Genomic DNA, 24,945 nt, shown 5'->3' with positions numbered 1-24,945 from the left:
AGTATTCTAAGAAAATGTGCTTTTTTTCTATAAAATGGAGTATTACTCAGGCATAGAGAATGAGAAACTAGAGACATGTATAGCTAAGTGGATGCAGATTGAGGCCATACTCTTAAGTGAAATATATAGGACATGCAGGTGTAAATACCAAATAGTTTCTCTGGTGTGAGAAACTGAAAGTGTAAGCAAGGACTAAAAGGTATAATAGACATTATGAAATGGGAAGAAAAGGTCCAAAGGGGAAGGGGAAGTGGGAAAGATGGAGGGAAGGAAAGAAGGAAATGGAATTAATATGTGAAAAGGAAAAAATGGAAACAAAGTCTTTATAAATAGGGAGGGGTGGAGGGTTTAAAGGGAGGACAGGAGAATGAGGAAAAAATAAAAACCAAGATGGATTATATAAAGGTACAGATTTCCAATAGTGAATGCCACTATATTGTATACCTAAAATGTACCAATAAAATTAATTTTTTAAAAGGGTGATCAAAAAATAGTATGTATCTTCTACTAATAGCTTCTTTCCCTGAAGAAATAGATTTTAGAAAAATTATTGGATAAAAGGGATGATGGGCAAGGGAAGTCACGTGTGTGATTGTGGTTGTTCAGCGAGTGATCAGCTGACCTGTGTCACGTGACTCACATTCCATGTTTCCTGCAGAGTGATGCCTATGACCATCCAGTTCTCCGTTCTGATCATGCTGCACTCAGCTCTGGTTCTCGTCACCACCGCAGAGGACTATAAGTGCTTGCCACTCATCCTCCGGAAAACTTGCTGTTGGATTAATGAGACCTACTTGGCCCGGAACGTCATCATCTTTGCATCTATCTTGATTAATTTCCTGGGTGCCATCCTAAATATAGTAAGCATCCCAAGCCCCCCAGCCCTCTGGTGTTTAGTGAAGCATCAGGAATTGAGAGTGTGTGGCGCCTACAGCTTCCTGCACCGCCTTCCTTGGTACCAGTTACTTCTGCATGCCAGGCCCACCTCAACTTAGGGACACAAACCAAAATGTGGCTAGTGTCAGAACTTTCTGTTGGAAAATGGGCTTTTTCCCAGAAAGGCAGATTACTTGTTCCAAAGGAACACCAACCCCTCCTCCATTTCTGTACAGATCAATTGTAACTGTCAATAAGAACTACCATCTCTCTATTAAGAATCCGTCCCTGCCAACTACGTGCCATGCACTACAGGAGGAGCTTCCTGCCCTTTTGTATTTAATCCTCACATAAACCCTGTGAGGTAAGTCTCCTTATCCCCACTTTATGGCTGAGGAAACTGAGGCTCCAAGACATGAAACGACTCGCTGAAAAGGTCTGTCTGACTCCATGACCCATGCCTGTCCTGATGTGCTAAATTGTGCCTCTGGGAGTGCGGGTGGGCTGGGGAGAATGGAACTGAAGTAGCTGCCCTTTTATTGACTGCCTACTATGTGTACCAGGTAGGTATTATTGTCCCTATTTGATGGATGAGGAAACTGCATTTCAGGAAGGTTGGGGGCCTTGCCCACGGCTTTCTAAGGGGTTTGCATTTGATGTGACCCAGAGTTCTCAGAGGAAACTCCACCCGCCATAGTATTTTCACTCTAATTCGGAGGTCCACGTTTTAATGATTTCATTTTCTTCCTGGAATCATGCTATGGTAGCAATAGTTATTTTCTGCATATATATGCATAGTTTGTATCATCTGTGGATCAGTCAGCTAGCTCTTAGTGGTGACTTACCTGACACCAGGGCTTAAACTTTGGGTGTTGAAACTGGCTGGCTGAGGCATCTTCCTGTGGCTGCGACCATCAGTTTGCCTTTTGGGCCATGCAGGGATATCCCCAATTGTCTAGTGACCCAAGCTGTAGACTCCCACAGTTGTGGGGATATAACTGCCTTAAATTCACTGCCTAAATTGGCACAAAGAGTGCTCTGCTCAGGCTCAGTAGTTGTCCTTGTAGTGAAGAATCTAGTGGTGTAAAGAAGAAAGGTATCATTAAAGGCTCATCACCTGATGAATATTTTACAGATTATGAGACTTGAAATGGAAGTAGGTAGGATCCAGTGATCATGGGCTGTGGAGTGGCAGCCAAGATCTCAAGTTGGGATGACTAAGTAGGTATTTCTGGGATGCGAGCTTTGGAAAGAAGCTCAGTGGCTTAGGGCAGGGTTACTATTCCACAGTTGTGTGTAGGCAGATTAAAGGCTTTGGAGTCAGATAGACCTGCATTTCAAATCTCAGCTCCAGCAGGACATGGCTGTGTGAGCCTGGACAAATTACTTTACTTCTCAGAGTTTCCTATTTTTCAGTTGTAAAATGGGGATAAAAACAGTAGTTACATCACAAGGTGGTTGTGAGGCTTTTCGTAGTGTCTGGCACAGAGGACGCATTTCAGGCCTTGCTAGTTTTTCATTTCTAAGTGCCAAAAACATCTCCCCTTGCATGTTGTCCTAGGGAATTCAACCCTAAGTCTTCTAGAAACTGTGCCCCTTCCGATCCCTCGAATCCACCTAGCTGTGGTCCTAGACACAGGCTGTGAACTTCCCCTAGACCTCTTCTCCTCCATCCAACTCTCTTCTGAGCCCCTCCAGCACACTCCAGTGTCACGGAACAGTCTTAATCTGGTTTCGCGATTGGCTTGTGAAAGACATTTTCTGAGCTACACGTTGTTTCTTACATAAAAGAAGCATCAAATCTGGCACCTCCGTTGTGAAGCCAAGCCCCTGTAGGGCCCGTTTGCCCCGGCTTCTGAGGAAGCAGGCACTGATAGTGCACCACTCCATTTCTGGCATTCACACTGACTTTGTTGTACCTGTGTCTTTTTGTTTTTTGTTGTTGTTCTTTCTTTTTTTTTTTTAATCCGCAGCTGTGGTGTGATTTTGACAAGTCGATACCCTTGAAGAACCTGACTTTCAATTCCTCAACTGTGTTTACAGATATCTGCTCCTACCCAGAGGTATTTATTTATAAGCTCCCCTTGGTGAGAGTTGGACATAGATGTCTCCACCATCTCCAAATAAAGAGGACTGGCTACAGGGTTTTAGAAAGTATGCCAGGGGCCCTTTTTCCTTCATCTGCATCCTCCCCTTTCCTTTCTTCTTTTCCCTCTTTTCTGCCATTCCTCCTCCCTTACACCTAATTTCCCTCTTCCCTTCTCTGCTCCTTCCTCTGCCTCTGTCCCATCTCTACTGTCACCATTTCTCTCTGCCTTCTTCCTTCTCCTCCTCTTTTTCTGCTCTCTTTAGTGTTTCCTCTATCCATTTCCTCTTTCCCTCATCTTTTCTTCCTTTATCCATCTGCCCTTAGATCACCTATAAATCCTGCAGCAGCATGTACCATGGTGTACATTGTGCAGATGGTATTTGCTGTGCTGAATAAATGAGGGTGGGAAGGAAGGAAGGAAAGAAAGAAAGAGGAGAGAAAAGGAAAAGGAAAGGAAAACCATAAATAAGATTATATCCGAGTAGTAGAGGAACTGCCTGGAGCACCATCAGATCAAGAGACACCCAGCAGAACATCCACCATCACAGCATTTGTCCACTCCTCTCCTGGCTACAGAGGCACCGATCTACCCCTGAGCTCTGGGGTCTAAGGGTTCTGTGACCCATGACCCAGACCTTCCCATGTTGGAGTAGAAGTCTTGAGTCTAGAAGAATGTCTTGGAGCCCCCTGCAGACCTTATCCAACCATATGCTCTGAGGACTCTAGGTAGACCTGTTCTCTAAGAGACTGCCACACTTGGAGACCCTGCAGATGCATGAGAGGAGAAAGAGCCCTGGGGTCTCTACCAGGTCTGAGGATGGGTCTGAGAAGCACTCTAAAAGGAGAGCCAGCCACACCTCTCTCCACCCATGTTTATAAGCAGCTGCTTGAAACACAGAGCACCATTCAGCCCTCAGACTGTGGAGGAGAGACTGCTGCCGTCTCCATGTCACAAACGGTGGGATCAGAGCTCAGAAAGAAATGGGTTGAGTGCACAGCAGCTTCCCCGCTTGACTTTCTTTCTTCCTCGCTTCTTCCCATTCTTCCCTCTGTCCTTTTTCCTTCTCTCTTTAATTCAGCTGTCATGATTCAGTGCTGTAACACAAACCTCATCTGCTCTATTCTTGATTTTGGCCCCTAGGGAAGGTGCTAGGCTCCTCCTAGGGATGCACACGACAGGACAGGATGGGGCAGCCCCTATTCTCTGTGACTTCTTCTTGATTTAGTGGACAATGTATGCTGCCAGCTCCCTAGGAACCTTGCAGTTTAGAGGAGTTGGGGAGGGTCCCACTTCAGGCAACAGGAAATTGGCCAAGGCTTGGATAGTTGAAGACAGGCAAGGCTGGATTTCACTTCCAGTGGAGCCAGGTCTTACTGTCTCTGAACTTTAAGTTTCCTCATCCATAAAATGAGAAAATGAATACCTCCTTCTTCACGTGGCTGTTGTGGATTAAGTAAATGTTTTCATGGTGCCTGCCTAGATGAGCTTCAAATGTTTCGGACAAATGCTAACAGGACATCTGACATGAAGCAGGTGTTTGTGACCTGTTGGCCTGCGCCCCATAGTGCCCTAAATGAGCACTGTACACTCCTGGCCCTGCACTGGAGCCTCCCTCTCAGGAACACAGTTCTTGTGTATTTATACTCCTAAGAAAGCGGTGGGGAAGCTTTTGACTGAACAGCTTCATCTGAGTGCCTCAGTTTCCTTATCCATAAAATAGCAATTAAGTAGAACCTTCCAGAACCTTCCTCATTGGGTTGCTATGAAGATTAAGTGAATTAATTCATTCAAATCATTTGGGACCACCACTGGCATACAGTATCTATTCATCAAACCATGGTTAATAAACCATTAACCATAATTTACTGTGTTTTAGTAAAATGATTTTGAGCATGTGCTAGAATACATGTTATGGATAAACATACCCGGGGCACTGCACTAATACCTGAAACATTATGGAACATTCAAAACTAGAGATGAAGCTAAAGTGAGATAAAATATACATACATTAGAATTTTACTATTTTCTTCCATAACCAAAGGGTCTTCTTAACCAGGACTCAGCAACCTGTGGTCACAAACCAAATTACCCGATGTCACCACCCCGTGATCTGACCCACCTTTTCCACACCAGTGTATGTGGCTATGCTTCTTGTTTTGGCATGTTTCATCAGGGGAGTTAAACATTCAAACCTCAGAAATGCTTGACCCAACTGCAGTCACTCACATGCATGTCCCCAAGTCAATTTTTCCATCTCTCTCAGACTAGTTTTCTTTGCCTGTGTGCATGATATTTCCACCTCAACCCAGGAGAAACTTCACCCTCTTCAAAAACATGCTATTAATCTGGGTGATGTGATAGAAACATGAAGCTCTTAGAATTTTTGGTTCAAAGTGAAATCCAGTCATGAATCAGAGGCTTGACGTTTGCTGAAAAAAAGTGAAGTTTTAGGAAGTCAGTGAAGAAAGTCATACTCCATTTGTGATTTGAGAAGCAGTCTCAAGGAAGGAAAAGACAGTGGTTTGTAAAATAAATGCAAATCTCAGGCTAAAACCCAAGTGTTGTCATCTCTGACACCTGGATGTGGTTTATAAGAGGCTCCCTGGGAAGACCCTCATTTTAGAATCAAGCCCCTTTATTAAAGAATCTGGCACATCTGAACAGACAATGTGCTATGCTTGTGAGCAGCCAGAACTGGCTGTGTTTGTGAGGTGGACCCTTTCTTGCACAGAGATGTAAATATCTATGCCCCATCTCCTGACATCCCTTCTGTACCCACTTATTCAGGCCCAGCCAGCCTTCAAGCTGGCTCATAGTGCATTTTGGCAGACCTAACTCAGATCACTCTCCTTCCTGCATCTCAGACAACCTTTCCATATCATAGTGCACACACCCCGTCGTCCTGTCTAGCTAGGACATTATTCTCACCACCTCCAATTCCTTTAAAAAAAAAAAAAGAGGATAATATTGTATAACTACTTTAAATTACCCAAAGGCCTAGCACAGGGAAGGGCCCATAGTGTGTTTAACAACGTTTAAAGAGAAAGAGGCATCCTTCCATAGGAATGACAGGGTGAGATCCACCTTCCCACACACAACCTAAAATAAACAAAATGTGTGAAGCAATAGTTTGCAAGGCTCTCTATATCAAGCAATGAAGGATATGAAGACAATGAAGGATAGTATCTCAGTTACTTTCCTCTTCACTGAGACACAGTGCCCTATACCAATGATGGCAAATCTTTTAGAGACTGGTGACAAAACTGCAACTCAAAACCCACTTATTTATTGCACAGTGCTGGCACTGCAGTTAAACCCAAATGTCCCATGCTTGGCTGCTGGCACAATGCTAAGGGGCAGAGGGCATGCTGACAGAGCGGGCTCTGTGTGTACACTGTGGCACTCTTGCCATAGGCTTGCCACCACTACCCTACTCTCACACCTTGGAAGAAAGGTGTGTTTGGGCTCAGTTTGTAGAGGTTTCAGTCCACAGCCAGTTGGCTCCAAGGAATGGCAGCATAGCAGAGGTGTAGGCAGAGGAAGATTGCTTATAGCATGGCAGCAGGAAGCAGAGAGTGACCAAGGGAAGAGAGAAGGAGAGAGACCCAGGCCACTCCCCCAGTGACCCAACTCCTCTGACCAGGCCACGAGCAGATGCTTTATGCCAGATATCTCCCAGCATCACATTTAGTTATAAACTAAAGTATCACACCCCCATGATTCAACCACCAGTGAGGCTTTGCAGGACCATCTAGATATAAACCATTACAGGCAGTGATTGCTGAAAAGCAGGAAGTGAATGAAGGGAGCCCTGTAATTGGCTGAGCTTTATTATCACCATAAGAGAGTACAGCCCATGACTCAGGGAGCTTCCTCCAGGCGGACGCGGTAGACTCCTGACGTGGGTGTACACAGCTGAGAGTCTGGGAGACAAAAGTGGCCAGAGTTTACAGAAAAATTGGCCAGAGAGGGTGGAATGGCACAGAGAAACTCAGAGACCTGCAGAGGGGCCAATCAAATACAAGCACGTGAAGAAGAGCACTGACACTGGGAAAAGAATCATCTGCAAGAAACAGCACCTGGCACTCACACAGACTGGAATAATGTTTGCTCCCACCAGCCAGACCCCAAAGCATCACAATCCATTGGGGCTTGGAGATCAGAAGGATCCTGCTTCAGTTGTGTGGAATAATCGCACCTAGACTCTATACTGCTCTAATTCTTCCTTTCAAAAGTATGAAAGCAAACCCCAAAGAGATCAAACTGCTTCTACACAACTTACTTGTATCCCTGATGAATTTCAAAAATACAGGTAGGAATACAAAATGCAGTTAGCATGGTAGAGTCATGAGATCTGGCATCCACTCAGATTCTCAGGCATTAAAAAGGAGAAAAATGTGATTGATAATGAAAGGAAAAACATGAATCAGTGGAAGCCAACTGAGAAATGTCTGTGTATATTTTGTGAGCAGACATGGACAATAAAATGATGATCATAACTGTATCCCAGCTATCAAAATCTTATGGAACATTGAAGATATCTTAAAAAGTCCAGTTGGAATATCAAGAAGTAAGGACTAGGATAATGTGTGAGGAGAAAACTATGACAAAAGAAAATTTAAAAGATTAAACATTAAAGAAAAAAAATGAGTGAAACTAATGATGTAGCAATAGAGGTATCTAAAATCAAATATAAAAGTAAAATAAAAATTAAAACACCATGGGGAAAAATGTATGGTAACATTATACATATATGTAGTGATGTATCATTTTATTCATTTTATTTATAATATACTTATAATTAAGATTGCCCTCCACCTCCAAAAACAGGAGCAAAAAGTGTAGATAAAAATATAAATAAATTGAAAAGCAAAATACAAGATAGATAATAGATCTTTTGCAAAAAAGAGGGACCAATAGGTGGAGGGAAGCAGGAGGGAGGAAAGGGGAAAAGATGAAAATGTGTTAGGCACACGCACCAACTCCCCATGAGGAATGTTAACCTTATGTACTGCAAATATGCACTAATAATAAATTTAAAATATTTAAAGACATAATGCCCAAGTTTTTCCAAATTTGATGAATACTCTAAGTCCACATGTTTGGAAAGGTCAATAAATTCCCAGCACGATAAACACTGCACACACACACACTCTATAACTAAATTGTTCAAGTAATAAAGACAAAAACATTAAAAGTAGGCCAAGCAGAGAAAAATATATACTAAAAAAGATAAGAAGCACAGTAGGCTTAACAAAGACAACCATGGAAACTAGAATTTAGAATAAACCAACACGTATAACATTATATCAGAATACCAAGCATAGACAAAAGCTTTTTCCCACCTAACCCAGTCCAAGAAACAGCCTAGAGAATCAGACTAGTGTTCTCCGTTCTCACCATGGTGACCCCCAGGATGGTGACCTCATTCCCTGAACTGGGCCCAGGGATAGGAGAGTAGCCCTGTCTTTCACCTGCACACATCCCACTGTGCTCTTCTCCGCAGCTGTGTTCAGGGTTGTGTGTGAGTTGATAGATAAGTTTGGAGTATTGCTGTGGGCCACAATGAGTTCTTAAAATGTTCTGCTTGGTTTCTTTCTTCCTGTCATGTGAGCTTATAATGCCCTGGGGCTTTAGCAGCAACCAAATGGGCTGTCTGTGTATGAAACTTCGTGGTTAGATGCTCAATTCCATTTTGGTTATCATTGTGTGAAATTCTCCTGCTCCTCCTCCTCCTCCTCCTCCTCCTCCTTCACCATGCACATGTTGCCAAGGTAATTTATGTGTTGTTATGACAGTGTCCTGGCATCAGTATGCTGCCCCTCAGCCTGGCACAGTATTTTGGTGCATAATAGATCCTCAGTTAACAATTGTGGATGAACAAATGGATAGTTTAGTGTGTGAAGTACTTGTTTTGTGTTTTTAAAAAGTCAGAAATTTCCCGCTGGAGATTTAGCTCAGTGGTTCTGGTGCCTGCCGTGCAAGCACAAAGGCCTGAGTTCCATGCTCGGTACCAAAAAAAAAAAACAGTTAGATATTTCTCTAAGGGCTCTAAATGCTAGCAATAGAGATGCATGCAATAAGCAGTTTACAAGCAGCAAATTAAAGAAAAATCTTCAATAATAACAAAAAATTGAAACAAGAAGACACCTAAACAAGATGCAAACCCAGACTTCTAGATCAGCAAAGGGAAATCCAGAGATGAGATAGAACAATCTGAAACTCAACCACCTGGACTCCCTGAACTGGCAATGAAAGAGGATCTGGAAAAAATTAAATCAGAAGTAATTTCTCAGATACAACAGAGATGGTGACCGTAGTGAAAGACATGATTAATAACTAGAGAAGACACTGATAAAAAAATATAGAGGCGCTCAGGAACATGATGGAATCCCAGCATAGGAAAGAAATGGAATCTATGAAACAGATTCAAACAGATACCTGGGAGATTAAAAAATCAGAAATCACTTCCCTTAACACTTGCCTTGTCAGGAGAGTCTGATTTTTTTCAGAAATAGAAAAATTGTTTTATTTGTGGTTTCCCATATTAGTCAATCACCTGAAAGTGGAAAGCCTTGAGTATTCAAAAGCACAAAAGTGCCGTATATGCTTAGAGTCTAACTTTGGTACATTTGAAGAGCTAAATAAGATGACACACATAAGGCCATTCACAGAGTATTTTGCACAGATTATGCACCCAGTAAATGTTTGGCTGTAACTATTATACCCACCCTCCATCTCCTTGCCCCAATTCCCAGCCATCCCCCCAATATAGTCCTCTTACCTAGACCTCATCTAACATAAGGGTCTGGTCTGTCTCATATCACATCTTTATCATTTATCTATTGTCCATTCCCAGCTCTTCATGCCCATAGAAATGCCTTTTTCTCTTTTCCATACCTTGGGTATCAAAGTGCCAATACATATTGCAGCACCCAAGTTTTCTAATGTTCTAAAGGATATGCTATTTTTTAGTCCCTTCTTCCCTTTCCCAATGCAAAGGTAATGCACAGAATGTTTCCTTTACTGAAGACTAAGTACCTCAAGTTTCTCACACAATTCTTGGTATTATTATATTTTATTATTAAACAATGTGGAAAGAAACAGGGAACCTCATTACTATATAGCAATGGTGGCAAACCTAATACATGTGTGCCACAGTGAGCTGATTGTTACCATTGAAAGCTCCATTACTACTATATAGGATGCAGAGGTCTCAGGAGTACAAGGACTTGATACAAGACAGGGCACCAAACAACTTCCTCAGTTGAAATTCCATGTTAAAATAAGATGAAAGAACATTACCAAAGAAAATTACATGCTCAAAAGCTATGCAGTATCTGTGCATATATTTAAATTATATCATGTATGCACTCTGTATCCTGATTCTCACTTTATTTCTTTCTTTTTTCCTATTGGTACTGGGGATTGAACTCGGGTCCTTGCGCTTTCAAGGCAGGCCACTGAACCGCTGAGCTGAATCTCTGGCCCTTTCCCACTTTATTTCAAAGATACGTTCTGTGTTGACACTTCAATGCTCTCATGAAACCCCTGCACACAGAATTTTTTAGACTTTGGGATATATGTTTTTTTTAACCACTGCCCTCTAATCCTCCTCCTCATATCCCCAACAAGTCCTAATTAATATTCCTATTTCCCTTTATCTACATCCCCTTAAGTATAGTAATTCCTATGTTTTGTCCCTGCACCTTCTGCCTTTATTTTTTTATGTTCTGTTTGGGTGGTCCCTCCTACAGTGTAACTCCAACTGTACAGTGATAAATGTGCATCCACAGACCCCATCCATCTTTCCTGGGTTACATAAAAGAGCAGATACTTAAGAATCATTGGGTACAGTATCTTCCTAAGCTATCAGAAACATGGAATTGATGGGTCCAGACCAGTCCAAAAACACAGGTTTTCACAAAGCCATGCCACTCTGAGAGCTTCCTGTCCTCCCATTTCCTCAGCTGTGCAAGGGACAGAGGAGATGCTCCTGATGTTATCCTGGGCCTTGTTGTCCTGATAACACATGGGCTTCAGCACCTCTGTAAGGTTCCATTTTAAAGGGAAAGGTTAGCTCAGCCATGGTGAGGAGTCTCCTTCCAATGGAATGGAGGTTGGTGGGCAGAGAGGACAAGGACACACTAACACAATTGACTGAGGCAACAAAAAAGAGAAAGAGCTATCATTTCATTGCATAAACACATGCTTCTCTTTGCCTATTATACCCTCAGGAACCTTGGTTTAAAAACAAGGAAGACAACATGTTTGCTACTTTTCCACCTGCCTGGGTTACTGGCTCCTTTTATAATCAGTTGAGTGATTCTCTAATATAACCTGAAAAACTAATTCTCCTGGCACCTTGCTCCTTAGCTCTTTGCATTTGTGCTGTTCTGTGTTCCCATTTTCTGCCCTCATGAAGCCCTCTTCATCCTTCAAGGTCCAGTGCAAATGCACCTCTCCTATACCGCCTATTCTAGACATTCCTTCTGCCCTAAGACTGCTTGCTCCTGCCTCTGTATTCACACTGTGTCTGGTCACAGGGCTGGCAAAGCACTCTCACAGTGTACTGCAGTTGACATGTTCATGTCTGCTTCATTTTCTTTCACCATGATTTTCTTTAGTCCTCTGCTGTCTCATTCTTGGAATTTCAAGGATCTATCACATGGCTTGATTGTAAATACCTACTACATTTTTTTAAATCAATGCTTGTGCCCCCATAATGTTTTGCTCCAAGTCCACAGTTATATGCATGACATTTGATCTAATGTGGGATCAATTTTAATTGACAAAACCATGCACAAACCTTAATTGTAATGCAGGCAGCAATGAGCCAGGAACTTTTAGATCCACTCTTTTTCCTTCAGTCTTTATTTAAATGTAGAGTCTTAGAAGTTTCTCTGGATGGAGAAAATAAACTCTGAAGAATGATCTTCTTATTGCCTGGTCCCTTCACATACAGCTTCCTGCACAAAGGCATCAAGATGAGTTACTTAAAAATATTGCCCAAGGGAAGCTCTTAAAGGAGAGCCAAAGAAGGCTTATCATCCCACTTGTACAAGACATAATTAAATTTATTAGGAAAGGAAGAGAAAATTAAAGGATGCACCAGACATAAGACTTTCAAAGCACAGGGACAATGCCTCATTCATTTCTGAGACTGCCTACGCACCACCCAGGAACAGGGTCTTTGTCCTCAGCTACAAATCAGGGCACTATCCATATTTGCTTTACCAATATTTGTTGCAAAGTGTCATGAAAGAGTCAGGATGGTCTAAGAAATTAGAAACATGTCTTCAGTGATGATTTAGTCAGAAATTTTTAGAAATTCTTACCCATCATGCCTATTCATACAAAAATTGCCTCTTCATGTAATCAGAGAGAGAAGGCAACCAGTTGTCACAAACATCCTGGGCTAGAAGGGTTTTAGAAATGTTCAAGCCCAGTAATCCCATTAGCATTATATTTATACAAACTGATTGTATCCAGATGACCTAGATGCTACTTTCTAACTTTGAGATCTTGAACAATTTGTTTAAGATCCATGAGCCTCAATTTCTCAACCTATAAAATGGGAATTATGCTTCCTATCTTGAGCAATTATTTTGAAACCTACAAGAAGAAAGGAGTATATAGGCACTGAGATTAAAGTATTCCTACAAAACAGCCTTTAATAATGTGAATTCTGTTCACTTTCTTCCAATTAGATTATCACAAGCTGAACCCATCCTCCAGCATATTAGCTTGGAATGATTCTATAAGGGGAATGGGCTGAGGGGATTTCCACAGAAAGCTGCAATCTGGACAGAGAGAGTAACACTGGGAGACTCCTCCAGTGTTCTAGCTCTTCAGGGGGCCAACATTTGCAATTTGAATTTTGCTGTGGTTATAGGATGACAGATGCCACACTGCTCTCTGCAGTACATGGTAGAGGAAATGGGTAGGATTCAGAAGTACCTGGAGATATCCAGGATGGCTTCCCAGAGTTAAAGACACAAAGTTGATGTTTGTCAGAGAAGTAAGGCTTAGTCACATGGATGAGAGTTGAGCAACAGGGCCCTAAGGCAAGAGAGAAAGGCTGAGAGTAAACAGAAATCTGATACACCTTCATAGAGGACAGTTTGAAGGAGTGGAGAGCAATAACAGGACTTGAAGTCAAGAAGTGATGTGACTGCATCTTATTTTAGAAATACTAGGTAGAAAATAACTGTGTGTGTTGGCTAGGGGCTGGGACCTCTCATCAGGCAGAGCTAACAGAAAATTTTCCCAAAGCTGTCCCTGAGGACTGACACAAACAGGGCAGGAGGAGAAAGCTGAATGGGGCCACACGCTTGTCTATTAGAGAAGTGGAACCCTCAGACAGGGTTGCCTGGCTGAGGAATGTAGGGAAGCAGAAGAAAATAAAAATAAATTTTCTAGCTTGTTGGATAATATGATGGATGGTGCCACTCACAAAAAGAAAGAGCATAGGTTCAGGGGTAAGAAAATAAAAAGTGCAGTTTGGAACCCACTGAATTCAGGAGGCCCTGAGACCTCTGAGTGGAAATGCTCAGCAAATGCTTGTGCAGGAGGCCTGTGAGCATCCCGGACTAGGAGAGGGGCCTCTGATGTCCCTGGGGAAATCTGACCACTCCCACTCTCTGTTTGCAGTACTTTGTCTTCACGGGGGTGCTGGCCATGGTGACCTGTGCAGTTTTTCTACGGCTGAACTCCGTCCTGAAGCTGGCTGTGCTTCTGATTATGATTGCCATCTATGCTCTGCTGACAGAGACCATCTATGCAGGTCTCTTTCTGCGTTATGACAACCTGAACCACAGTGGCAAGTAAGTGCCCACTACCTTGTGCCCAGAAAGTGTTCCACTTTCAGTGGGAAGTGAAATCACTGGGGAAGAAGTAGAGGTGGAATAACTGAAACTCAGGGACTACTCTGATAATGACTTATACCTCAACTCAGGCATTTCTAGCTTCCAAGTCTGGGTAAAATCCCTGCTTTTCAGTTGTATCATTTAGATCAGAGTTGCCCAATACCTGGGCCAGAATCATCCCATGGCCTATTAGGAAGAGGGGCTGAATAACAGGAGGTGAGCAGCTGGCCAGTAGCAAAAGCTTCATCTGTATTCACAGCCACTCTCCATTGCTGGCATTGCCACGTGAGCTCCAGCCTCCTGCCAGATTAGCAGCAGTATTAGATTCTCTTAGGAGTGAAAACCCTACTATGAACTGCACATGAGATGGATCTAGATTGCATGCTGCCTATGAGAATCTAATCCCCAAACCAGCCCTCTCTTGCACCATGGAAAAGTTGTCTTCCATAACAAATCCCTGGTGCCAAAAAGGTTGAGGAGTACTGATTTAGAGAAATTATAAAGTTATTTAAAATTTAGACTAAATGGCACCTAAACAGATCAGACGACCACCAAACCTACGAATTTATGATTTCTTCCTTATCAGCTCTAAGATTTTCAGGGTCTAATTTTAAACTTGGCTATGGCAATATTAATAATAGCAGACATTATGGACTAAGCACATGTGCTCCTTGCATTGTGTTTGTTCTAAAATACAGAAAAGTATAAAATGTAATGTTTAGCCTAGATTGCTCAGAGAAAGGAACCTGAAGCAAAGTTTGGTACATACAACAATAAATAAAACAATAAAATAGTAACAATAGTTGTTACTATTTTAGTAGCAATAGACATCCCATAACCATGCAGAAAGAAGGAAAATATATATATATATGAATAAAAGAAGTCACCTTCGTTGTAAAAATAAAATCATCTAAACTTTATTGCTTCCAAGGGAGACACAGAATTAATAGAATGAGCCATGGACTTTGCTTCAAATCCAGACTCTGTTGCATTAGAAAGTCACTTCCCATACCTGGGCTCACAGATGAAGTGGAACATATAATACATACTCTGTATTAGTCAGATGGCTGTCATAGCAAAATGCTCCAAACCAGACTGAGTGATTTCAACAACAGAAATTTTTTTCTCACAGTCCTGGGTGCTGAGTAGTTTCATATGAACATTCCAGCTCACAGAATTACTGGTGAGGGATCTCTCCCTAACTTGCACCAAGCCACCTTCTTGCTGGGTCCTAAGTGAGAAAAATGGAGAGAGAGAGGGAGGGAAGGAAGGAAAGAGAGAGAGAGATGAGAGAGAGACACACACACAGAAAGAGAGACAGAGATAGAAGCAGAGGAAGAGACAGAGGCAGACAGAAAGAGAGAGCCCTAATCTGTCTTCCTCTTTGCATAAGACACCAACACTACTGGATTAGAGCTCCAATTTTTATGAATTTTTTAACCTTAAATATCTCCTTTTAGACCCTATCTGTACTTATAGTTATATTGGATGCTAGAACTTCAACATATGAATGGGGATGGGGGGTACACTTCAATACATAGCAATATTCAAGAGCTACTGTGAGGCACACGGTGGGTCCAAAATATATCTTCTTATTATCTCCTCTTCCTTAGGAGAGAAGTTCAGTTCTGAATTTGGTTTTGAGGAATTCAGGAGAACTTTGTAGTTACATGGTTAAGTAAGAGTTGTGAAAGTAAAGACAATCCCAAACTGACGGCTGCTGATGATCAAGGTTCATCAGTGGCTAGTATTGTATTGTCTCACACTTGGCTGTGAAACAAATTAACTTACTAGTAAGTCAACGAGCTGAGTCATCCTTCCATCTCAGCTGCATTATAAGCAACAAGTCAATGTCACCATGTACCCAGTTGGCTGTCACAGGCTGCTTGTGCTGATGGCCTTCAGTCCATGCTTTAGGACCATTTCTACTGGTTGTCACTGGGTTTATGGCATCTAGAAGAAGCAGATACATTACAAAAATTACCAAGAATCTTGGAAAGGCCAATCTGGCTCCTTAGGATGCATCACACTAGTACCCTCTAACCTGCTCATCAAACAAACGCAGTAGATAATGTTAAACTCTAGACAAGAGGCAGCCTTCCCTGGTGTCTTGTCAATCACTAGATAGGCATTTTCCTCAGCGTCCCTGCAGGGAAACAGTATATCATAATGCACACTAATACAAGTTTAGATGTTAAACCACCTGGAATCAAATCTCAGCTCTCTCATCAGCCAGAAGTGTGAGCCAGGCCAAATTATGTAAAGTTGATTAAGTTCCCTGATCTCTATTTTTCTCATCATGAAGTGGAAATAATAATAGTTTCTATACTCTCAGAATTAAAAAAAAATAGATTAAATGTAGCAAATGAAGCTGAGCACAAGCTCAGGCCTACAATAAGCACTTGATTTATGCTAATATTTGTTATCTCCAAATCACAAATTCTGCTATTCTATACAGTTCCTTATCCTGCCCTCAGCACTGCTGTTTCTTCCCTGCCTTGCCACCCATCTCAAAACCATCTGGTCAACTCATATTTCTTCTCAAAACCCTTCAGGGGTTTCCTACCTTCTAAGAAGCTGAAAACTGGGCTTGCTGTGGATTACCAACGTCTTTTTCATGTGGCTTACAGTAACATCTTCAGTCTTACCTCCTATGACTCTGCAGGTCACCATTTGTAGCCAGTACTCCAGCTGTGGGAAATCACGAGCTGCTTCCCAAATGGGCTTCTGCATGGATGCTCCCAGCCTCCATCTCCCAATCCCAGCCTGTCATTCCCAAGACCCAACTCACATACCGTCTCCTTGTGAAACCCCCTGGAATCATTCCTTATTTTCTAATCCACGTAAATAATTTTTTATTGTTGCATTTACCTATCTATGCTGTAGTCATTAGTTTTCAGGTCTTCCTTCTCCATTAAAGCAGGACCTTTTCAGGATAAGGATTAGTACTCATGTTCATGTTTGTAGCACTTAAGAGTACCTATTAGTAGATGTGAAATTAAATATTTGTAGGATGAAATAGTGAATGAATGAGTGCCTGAGAGGAGTGTTTGTTCATGTGGAGTGTTACAACGCTAATGGTTCACAGCAGGGCGACTTGCATCTCAAGCCTCTACTTTTCGTCCCTATTATTCTTAGACCATGTTCTCCCCATCCCATAAACACAATTTGCTTTTGGACTCAAGAATCACACTTCACATTTAGTGAAATTCTATTTAGCCAAGATTTCTAGCTTATTCAGGAATGTTTAATACTCTATTCTCTCACAACCTTTATGATGTGAAGTCTTCACTGATGATAGAAGGCACTATTTCTGCATCTCCTATTCCTTGTTAATTTCTTGAAATATAGGCAAAATATCATAATCCATTCATGCTTATAGTAGAGGTTAGGCAACCTGGAATCAAGTTTTGACTCTAGGTTTATTCACCAGTGGCCACATTGTTAATTTAGGAAGGCAACACAGTATGGTTACCAAGAGCATCAGTCAATCTGGTTCTAGTAATGACTACCCCACACTGTACCTGACAGCTGTGGGAGAAGATCTCTCTCCAATATCCCTGAAGGAGTTTGAAAGTGGAAATGATAGTAGTAATGCTCTGCTTCCGGCAAAACATCTCAAACATTTATTTTAATTCAACACTATCTCCCCTGCACCTATTGTCACAGAGCAGTGCTTACAAAAGCAAAAAGTACAATCTCTGTCCTTTATTTCCATATCTAGCCATCTGCCACCCCAGCTCATCTCCCATGCACAGATATCCAGGTGCCTCCTTTCCTGACTTTGCTTATTCTCCTTTCGGGTACCTGGAGGCTAAACAGCAAGAGTAGAGAGCATCTCAGAGGCCTGCAAGCTACCATTTGGCCACCATTATCAAAATCATCCTTGCAAAATGGGATCAATAGGGCTAGGTATTTAACACACTTCAGACATAAAATATGCTACCAGATGAGGCTCTTACATGTGAGAGTGAATTGAAATGATAAAGTTAAGAAAAATCTACATGAGAAAGCATTTGGAGGGGACTGTATAAAATTGGTGCTGGCAGAATCTAGAAGCTGTGTGGCACTGGAAAGTTTTTCTGAGCTAAATCATGATCAGTTTGATCCACATTTACACTCAGAGGGAAACTGTGCTTGGTTTTATGCTCTGCTGCAAGTCTTAATATTTTTGAAGAAGCCTCCTACATTTGTGTTTTGCACTTGGCCCCATGAATTATGGAATCAACCATAGCTCTTGTATTCATCTACATGAGAGATCATAGTAGAAATGAGCAGTCAGCAGCCCAGAGATGATCCATATAGAGAACAAAAGTCTAATAGCACTCACCCAACATCACACACCGTTCACCCCATCATCAATGTCTCTATTCAATAAGCATTGTGTCTTTTGCTATGGCATTTGTGTAGGTCCTGCAAATCACAGATGAATGAAACATCATTACACATTTTAGGAGCTTAGGGGCAAGTGACTGTCACATATCTGTGTATTGAAAGATTTGCAGCTACTGAAAAAGCTCCCTGAGATCTGTATTGATAGCCAGGCTTCATTATCCACTGGCTCTGTGAACAGGAGTGAATTCCTTACCATCCCAGTGCCAGTCTCTTCTTTTCCAGGACAGAACTGTTGATATGACAAAGCAGGCAGTCTCTGTGAGGTGGCTAGTACAGGAACAACATAATACAAGCACTTAGCAAACGCACATCATTAGTAGGGCACCAGAAGAAAAGAAATTCAAATGGAATGGTTTATTATGGGTTTTGTGGAGACAAATAGGAACTAGTAACTAAACTAAAAATTTAGTGAATTCGATCCCCGATACCAAAAAAAAAAAAAAAAAAAAAAAAAAATTTAGCGAAGATTTTCATAATAAAAGCCGAGATTCTAGTTCTCATCCTGGCAATGATGCAAATGAGCTGTGTAACCTCATGTAAGTAATTTCTCTCTGGGCCTCAGTCTCCTACCACAGAATGAAAGGCTCATGAGAGATATTATATTATGTATGTTACACATAGGTAAGAGTAGACTGGATCTATCAAAGGCACATTGTGAAGTATTTACATTACATAGAATTATTTTCTGTACTAAATGTAAAAGGAACTCAGAAAACAGTATGAATGGGCTAGGGATGTAGCTCAGTAACGCCATGTCTACCTGACAAGCCCAAGGTTCTAAGTTCGATTCCCAGTTCTGGAAAGAAAAAACAAACAAACACAAGAGTATAAACAATACATTCTTAATTTGTAAATGTATGTTTGAGTGGGAGAAAAGGAAATGACATTTAGTTGACATTTAATCAACAATATTATTAATTGTTTTCCCTGGGGGCTAACACTAAGGATAATTTTATTTCTTATTCATTGGTATTTTTTAGTTTCCAAATTCATCATTACAATTAGTACAAATACTTCTTTAAAAATTTATATTCAAAAGTGAATGTTGATTTTATGATACATCAGCTAAAATGATCTTTAAAGATTATTGCAGCCCTGAAAATTTCATTATTCTACATGTGATTTTAATTAACAATGTCCTTTTCTGTTAGCACAGGGAGATGGTAGTATTACTTCATTGATTTTGTTCATACAAATAAATCAGTCCAAAATGTCCTCAGCTTTAAGTCCCAGACACCCAAGATCAAACAAAGATTACAAGATTGTATGAATTTCACCATTTGGCTCTCTTTGAAATTTCTTCCAAGAATCATAGAAGTTAGTAAAAAAAACTTTCAAATTCAAATTGCAGTTCTTTTTTAATTTCTCAGCCTGCTGTCTTACTACACATATTCTATAGTCTATATTCAGGAGATTTTTTTATTTGAAATACAGCTTAACACAAAGATTGCTCATAATTTTCTTTTACTTTTCCAAGTTTGGTCTAGTCATGTCTCTATTTTTGGCCAATCACTGCTTTGAAATTATTCAAAATGCATTTGCATTTTCTCTTGAAAATGTGTTTCAAATGACAAATCGCTGGGTTTAAGATAAATTTCCTGAACCCCAACTTTAAGGAGCTCAGAAGTGCCAGGCAGAACAGGAATTTGAGGCAGATTCAACAAGGCACTGAACATGGACGTTTCCCATACAAACTAAGCCTGGGGGACAAATGGGTGCTAAAGTACCCTACCCATTAACAAGATCATATGCAGGTGCTCCATGGAGTGGTGAGTGGGAGACACAGCCCAGGCACTGCACCAAGCACATTGTTATGATAGCTCAGTCAGTCCTCAGGGTTAGGTAGATAAATACCATTACCGTCATTCACAGATGGATGAACGGAGGCTGGAAGACAAAAGTGACTTGTACAAGATCGCAGCTAATCAGTAACAGAGCTGAGATTGGAACCTGAGTCTACCTTAGTGATCAGTCATGAATTCAGAGGTCATGTCTAATCAGTTTACTTGAAGTCCACATACTTTAGGTTCTATAGAAGTAAGTGACAGGAAGGAAGGAAAGAATAATATGTGAATGTGCCTGACCCCTCAAAACAAGCCCAAGGTGGATAAACGAATGAGGGAAATGAATCCTCATCCCTACCATGCAGGGATAGTGATGCATGGGTCACAGTCTAAACCTACTATTTTGGCACTCCTACTGGACAGCCGTAACAGAATTGAATATTCTTTCCTTCTGGGTCTTCATGATGCCTCAAATGTGGTACATGATATTTAATTATTACCCCTACACTATACAGATTTATAAATCAGCTATGAAAAATATTCATCTTGTACTTACGAGCCCGTCCTACTTTCTCTTTCTGACCTCTGATCTTCTTTTAAGTATTCCCTAAACAAACTGAACTACTTCTTTCTTCCCATGTATTCTCATGGCAACAAGAATATATTCTTTCCCTGGAGTCCATCATATTATAATGTTATTTGTATATTTGATTCTTTCTCTTACCAAACTATTTTGAGGCCAGAGACAATGTTCCTTTTCTCCACCCTGTATCCCACAGTAGAGGCTCCATAATTGTGTGCCTCTCTGGGACTATAGACAAGAATGGAATAATGAGGCTTCATCTGTCATTAGCATCTTATCTCCAAGGAAAAGCAGATAGAACCAGGAACTGGCAGCTGGAACCTTGTTCTGGCCCACAGAGCTCATTGGTCCCCTTGATCCCCATATATACAACACCTCCCCACAAGAATGCCCACTGCCATCCCCACACCCCTATCCTGCCTTGGTGAGTTGGACCAGGCCTGGCCCAGTGTAAATTTGGTGTGTGTTACATCGTAAAGCTAGATAAGAAGCTGGTGCTGGCAGTGAGTTTCACTCCACCACTCCTCTGACCCTGTGGTGCACCAGCTGGTATCCTGCAAGAACAGAAAAGGGGAAACGTATATGGTTGCCAGGATCCATCTGGACTGAGGCTCATTCTGCTCCACCCTCCAGACACTGCAGTTTATCTGTTCTGCCCGCTGGCATCCTTAGGCCCCATCAGAGTCACTTCTTGAGAGAGTGCTGAGCAGGTGTGTGCTTGTGGTTGGGAGACATTAAACAAGGGAGTGACATGACTGGATTTTAGTGTAACATATGTTCTGATCACACCATAGAACATAAACTGTGGAGTGCGATGTGAGTAAGCTGTTGGCGATCAGGTTAGCTGCTGGGTGGTGGATGTGTATGTGGAGATCATTAGGCGCATGGAAGATGTATTTCACCCATAGAAGGGACAGGATTTGGCTATGAGCAGATAAGGGCTGTGTTGAGAACTAACTCCCAGCTTCTTTCTGCTTTTGGATAAAGCAGCTAAGTGAAATCGGTGAGAGGCATTATCTGAGACAGAGAAATCTGGAGGAAGTACAACACTTGGTGATGTAAGGCAACTCACAACATGGAGAACAGTGATCTGTACTTGAGCATTTTCATTTGGGGTTTTCTTCTTTGGCCTGTGTCTTAGTCATTTTTCTTTGACTGCGACAAAATGCCCAACACCCACAATTTAAAGGAGAAGTTTTGGGGTCTTTCGGCTCAAAGTTTCATCTTGTGGTCAGCAGTCTCCAAGGCAGAGGTGGGATGGCAAAGTGGCATGGCAGAGGGAAATGAATTCGACCTGTGGTAGCCAAGAAGCCAAGAGAGTGAGGAGGAGCTGCAATGAGAATATACTACTCTAGGCCACAGCCCTCTGCACTACCTGCAGCCAAGCTCTGCCTCTAACAGCAAGTCAGCTGTAGCTCCCTGTGATCCAGTCACTCTCCAAACACAAGCGACTTTTGAGGGACTTTAGATCCAAACTATGGCAGACAGAGGTCACCCATCTTCACCTTCAGCATTCAATAGTATTTCCTGCAGACCATTTGCCTCCTGCATTAAAGTATTCTTAGAAGGCTTCATGCTGGACCAAATGCAGGCAATGAGTTCAGAATCAAATGAGGGACTCCCTGGCCTTCTTCTGAATCCCCATCATGGCAGGGGCAGTACCAGTGTTACCCTTGGCACCAACCTTTTCAACCTGGTCTCCTAGAGAACCCAGGGCAGCCCACATGATGGGCTAGCTGGGACCCGCCAGGAGTATGAGCTGAGTGTTGAAGGTTCACACCTGGAAGAGGTGACACAAAGGAAAGAAAGCCTGCCTTAATGACAAAAGAAGTTAAATGGAGGTGACAGCGGTCCTCAACTCCATAGAACTTATATAAGGATAAAAGGAATTAATATAAGAATTCAAAGTGTCTAAGTCAGAACTGATATAGAAATCTGAACATGAAAGCAGTGATAATAAAGACTGCCACATAACAAGTGTGGCATACTGGACTCTTACATAGGGTAATACCTAAAACGTGTGGGCAGAAGAGGATTCTTGTCTTCACATGGGTTTTTGTGATGAGCAAGTATGAAAGCACTCATCTTGAAAAATTGCTCTGCAAGTAGGAAGGCATTGCCAATGTGAGCACGTGTTCAGACTCTAGGCTCGAGTCTCTTTTACAGATAGGCCCTGAGTGATCTCACACACGTGGCAGTCACCTAGTCTCTGAATCAGCCCATATGTGTACCCCCAGAGCTTCCCAACACATAGAGGTGCTTGGGAAACACTTGCTTCTTTTATTCTTCTCCTTCCTGAGCTTCAGTCTCCTCATTCATAACCATGCCACCATTTACCTTTCTTCTTCCCACAGAGATTTCCTGGGGACAAAGGAAGCCTCTCTACTGCTGATGACTATGTTCCTCCTGGCTGTATTCTACCACGGACAGCAGGTAATAGGATATGTTGTTCCAGCTACATATGGCCTCACCCCACTTCCTGTTGTTTTTTGTTTTGGTTTTGGTATGGGGGACTGAACTTGGGCCCTTGCTCTTCTCAGCAGTCACCAGAACCACTGAGCTAAATCCCCAGCCCCACTTCCTGTTGTTTTAAAACTGCCTGCAAGTCCTGCCCTGATCTTTGCAGCAAATAACTGTTAACTGCTTGCATCAAGTTATGATTTTTTTTTTTGGTACCAGGGATCGTACTTGGGCCCTTGCACTTGAGAAGCAGGTGCCAGAACTGCTGAGCTAAATCCCCGGCCCAAGTTGTGATTCTTAATGAATCAGTTTCTAATAAAGACTACCTAATGCAGCTAGGTGTGGTGGTGCATGCCTGTGACCCCAGCACTCAGGAGGCTGAAGCAGGAGGATCCAAAATTTAGGGACAGACTGGGCTACATAAAAAGATCTCAATTCAAAAAACAAAACCAAAGAGGGAGGGAGAGAGAGAGAGAGAGAGAGAGAGAGAGAACACCACATAATGAAAAACTAACCTAATGCTTCCCAGTTCTGATCAGATAAAAATGTTCCTAGGGTGTGTACTATATAAGGTAAACATTCATGTTTAAGAATCAGCTGAACCAGGGTCCATCCTAGTTCTTCTCAGCTGTGTGTGACCTTAAACAAATTACTTATCTCCTGACTCTCGGTTTTCTCAAGTTAAAGTGAAAGCTGGACTGTTTTGAGGAAACATTTGAGATTGTACACAGCATTTTGTGTGCTGCCTTGCATGTGTATAGGTGACTGTAGAGGAAGAAGCCCGTGATGCATTTGTCCTGATTAGATAAAGTGCCTACCATATTGATTCTGTTCTCTCAGAGCCCGTTAGTTACCAGCATCTGGAATGGGGCACAATTGTACAAGCCTCTATTCCTGCCATGGCCTTTTGGACTATAGTGGACTCTAAATAATGCAAAGGTGTTATGCGTGGAACATTCCTGTCCATAAACAATCAGCCCTGGGAGAGATCTTTCACTGCTGAGGCAGGTCAGGCTCTGCCAGTCTCCCTTCTTGGCTCTGGATTCCAGTTCATCTTCCTTTGGCCCACATGCACTTTGAAATGAGTAACAAGCAAAAAGAGGAAAGCAACTCAAAATGACTGTAAGTCAGAGCAGAAATGGAAACATATTGCTGGGGAATTGCCATGGAAACAAGGAGGTAACAAACCCTGGGAAACCAGGATGAAGCAGTCAAAAATTTTAAGAATTTAGAGATCTGTAGATGAAGTTATGTGTAATAAAGGGGGATGGTAAAATGTAGTCCCAAAAAACAAGATAACATAGAATCTTGGCAAGTGAAAGAGACCAGAAAAGAGTTAACTAAGTTCTCACTATGTGCCTAACATTTCTCTTTAACTACCTCATTCAATCTTGGCAACAACCTGGACTGAGAGCTAATGTCATTCCCATTTTACAGGTGAAAAGGAAACTTATTTAACCAATGCAATGAATGATAGAACTAGAATTCCAATCCAGATCTGTCTCCAAAACCCATCCTTCCACTTCACCAGACTAGAGCAGAACAAAGATGTTTTGTTCATTTCAACGCAGTGCCTCAGGGAATCCAGTCCCACGGAATGACTGGCTCATTCTCATAAATTTGTGACCTGAATTTATGTTGAAAGAGAAAGCCAAATGTCGGAGTGTCAGCATTTCTAGAATTCCTGTATTTAAGCTTTTCTAGGTATCTCTGAAGACAAGTGCTATGTCTTCTAAGTCTGGATGACTGCTGCTTGTAGGGGAAAACTCCTCAGTCTGATGTGCAAATTATAATCCATTCCAGAGCGATGAAGTCAGAATTAGACAAGGCAATCCTTCAGAAATACACTCACTCCATCACAGTCACACAAGTTCAAAACTAGCAAGTGA

The 24,945-nt window shown here is 41.9% G+C and overlaps 1 protein-coding gene across 1 annotated transcript in view; it reads left to right on the top strand.

Annotated features, from left to right (window-relative positions):
- The window catches only part of Adcy8 (adenylate cyclase 8), a gene marked incomplete at its 5' end in the record, with an annotated part of 218,698 nt that overhangs the window by 163,291 nt on the left and 30,462 nt on the right, over positions 1 to 24,945 (top strand). The window contains 4 exons of the mRNA XM_019210479.2: positions 659 to 860; positions 2,850 to 2,939; positions 13,620 to 13,792; positions 22,951 to 23,029. Coding sequence (XP_019066024.1) covers positions 659 to 860; positions 2,850 to 2,939; positions 13,620 to 13,792; positions 22,951 to 23,029 — 544 coding nt within the window. The remainder of the gene's footprint in view (positions 1 to 658; positions 861 to 2,849; positions 2,940 to 13,619; positions 13,793 to 22,950; positions 23,030 to 24,945) is intronic.

This window comes from Fukomys damarensis, unplaced genomic scaffold, assembly GCF_012274545.1.
Source record: "Fukomys damarensis isolate Sample0158 unplaced genomic scaffold, DMR_v1.0_HiC HiC_scaffold_5, whole genome shotgun sequence".
NCBI classification, from domain to species: Eukaryota; Metazoa; Chordata; class Mammalia; order Rodentia; family Bathyergidae; genus Fukomys; species Fukomys damarensis.
The sequence above is the reverse complement of the archived record's forward strand: the minus strand, read 5'-3'. Positions and strand labels throughout refer to the sequence as shown.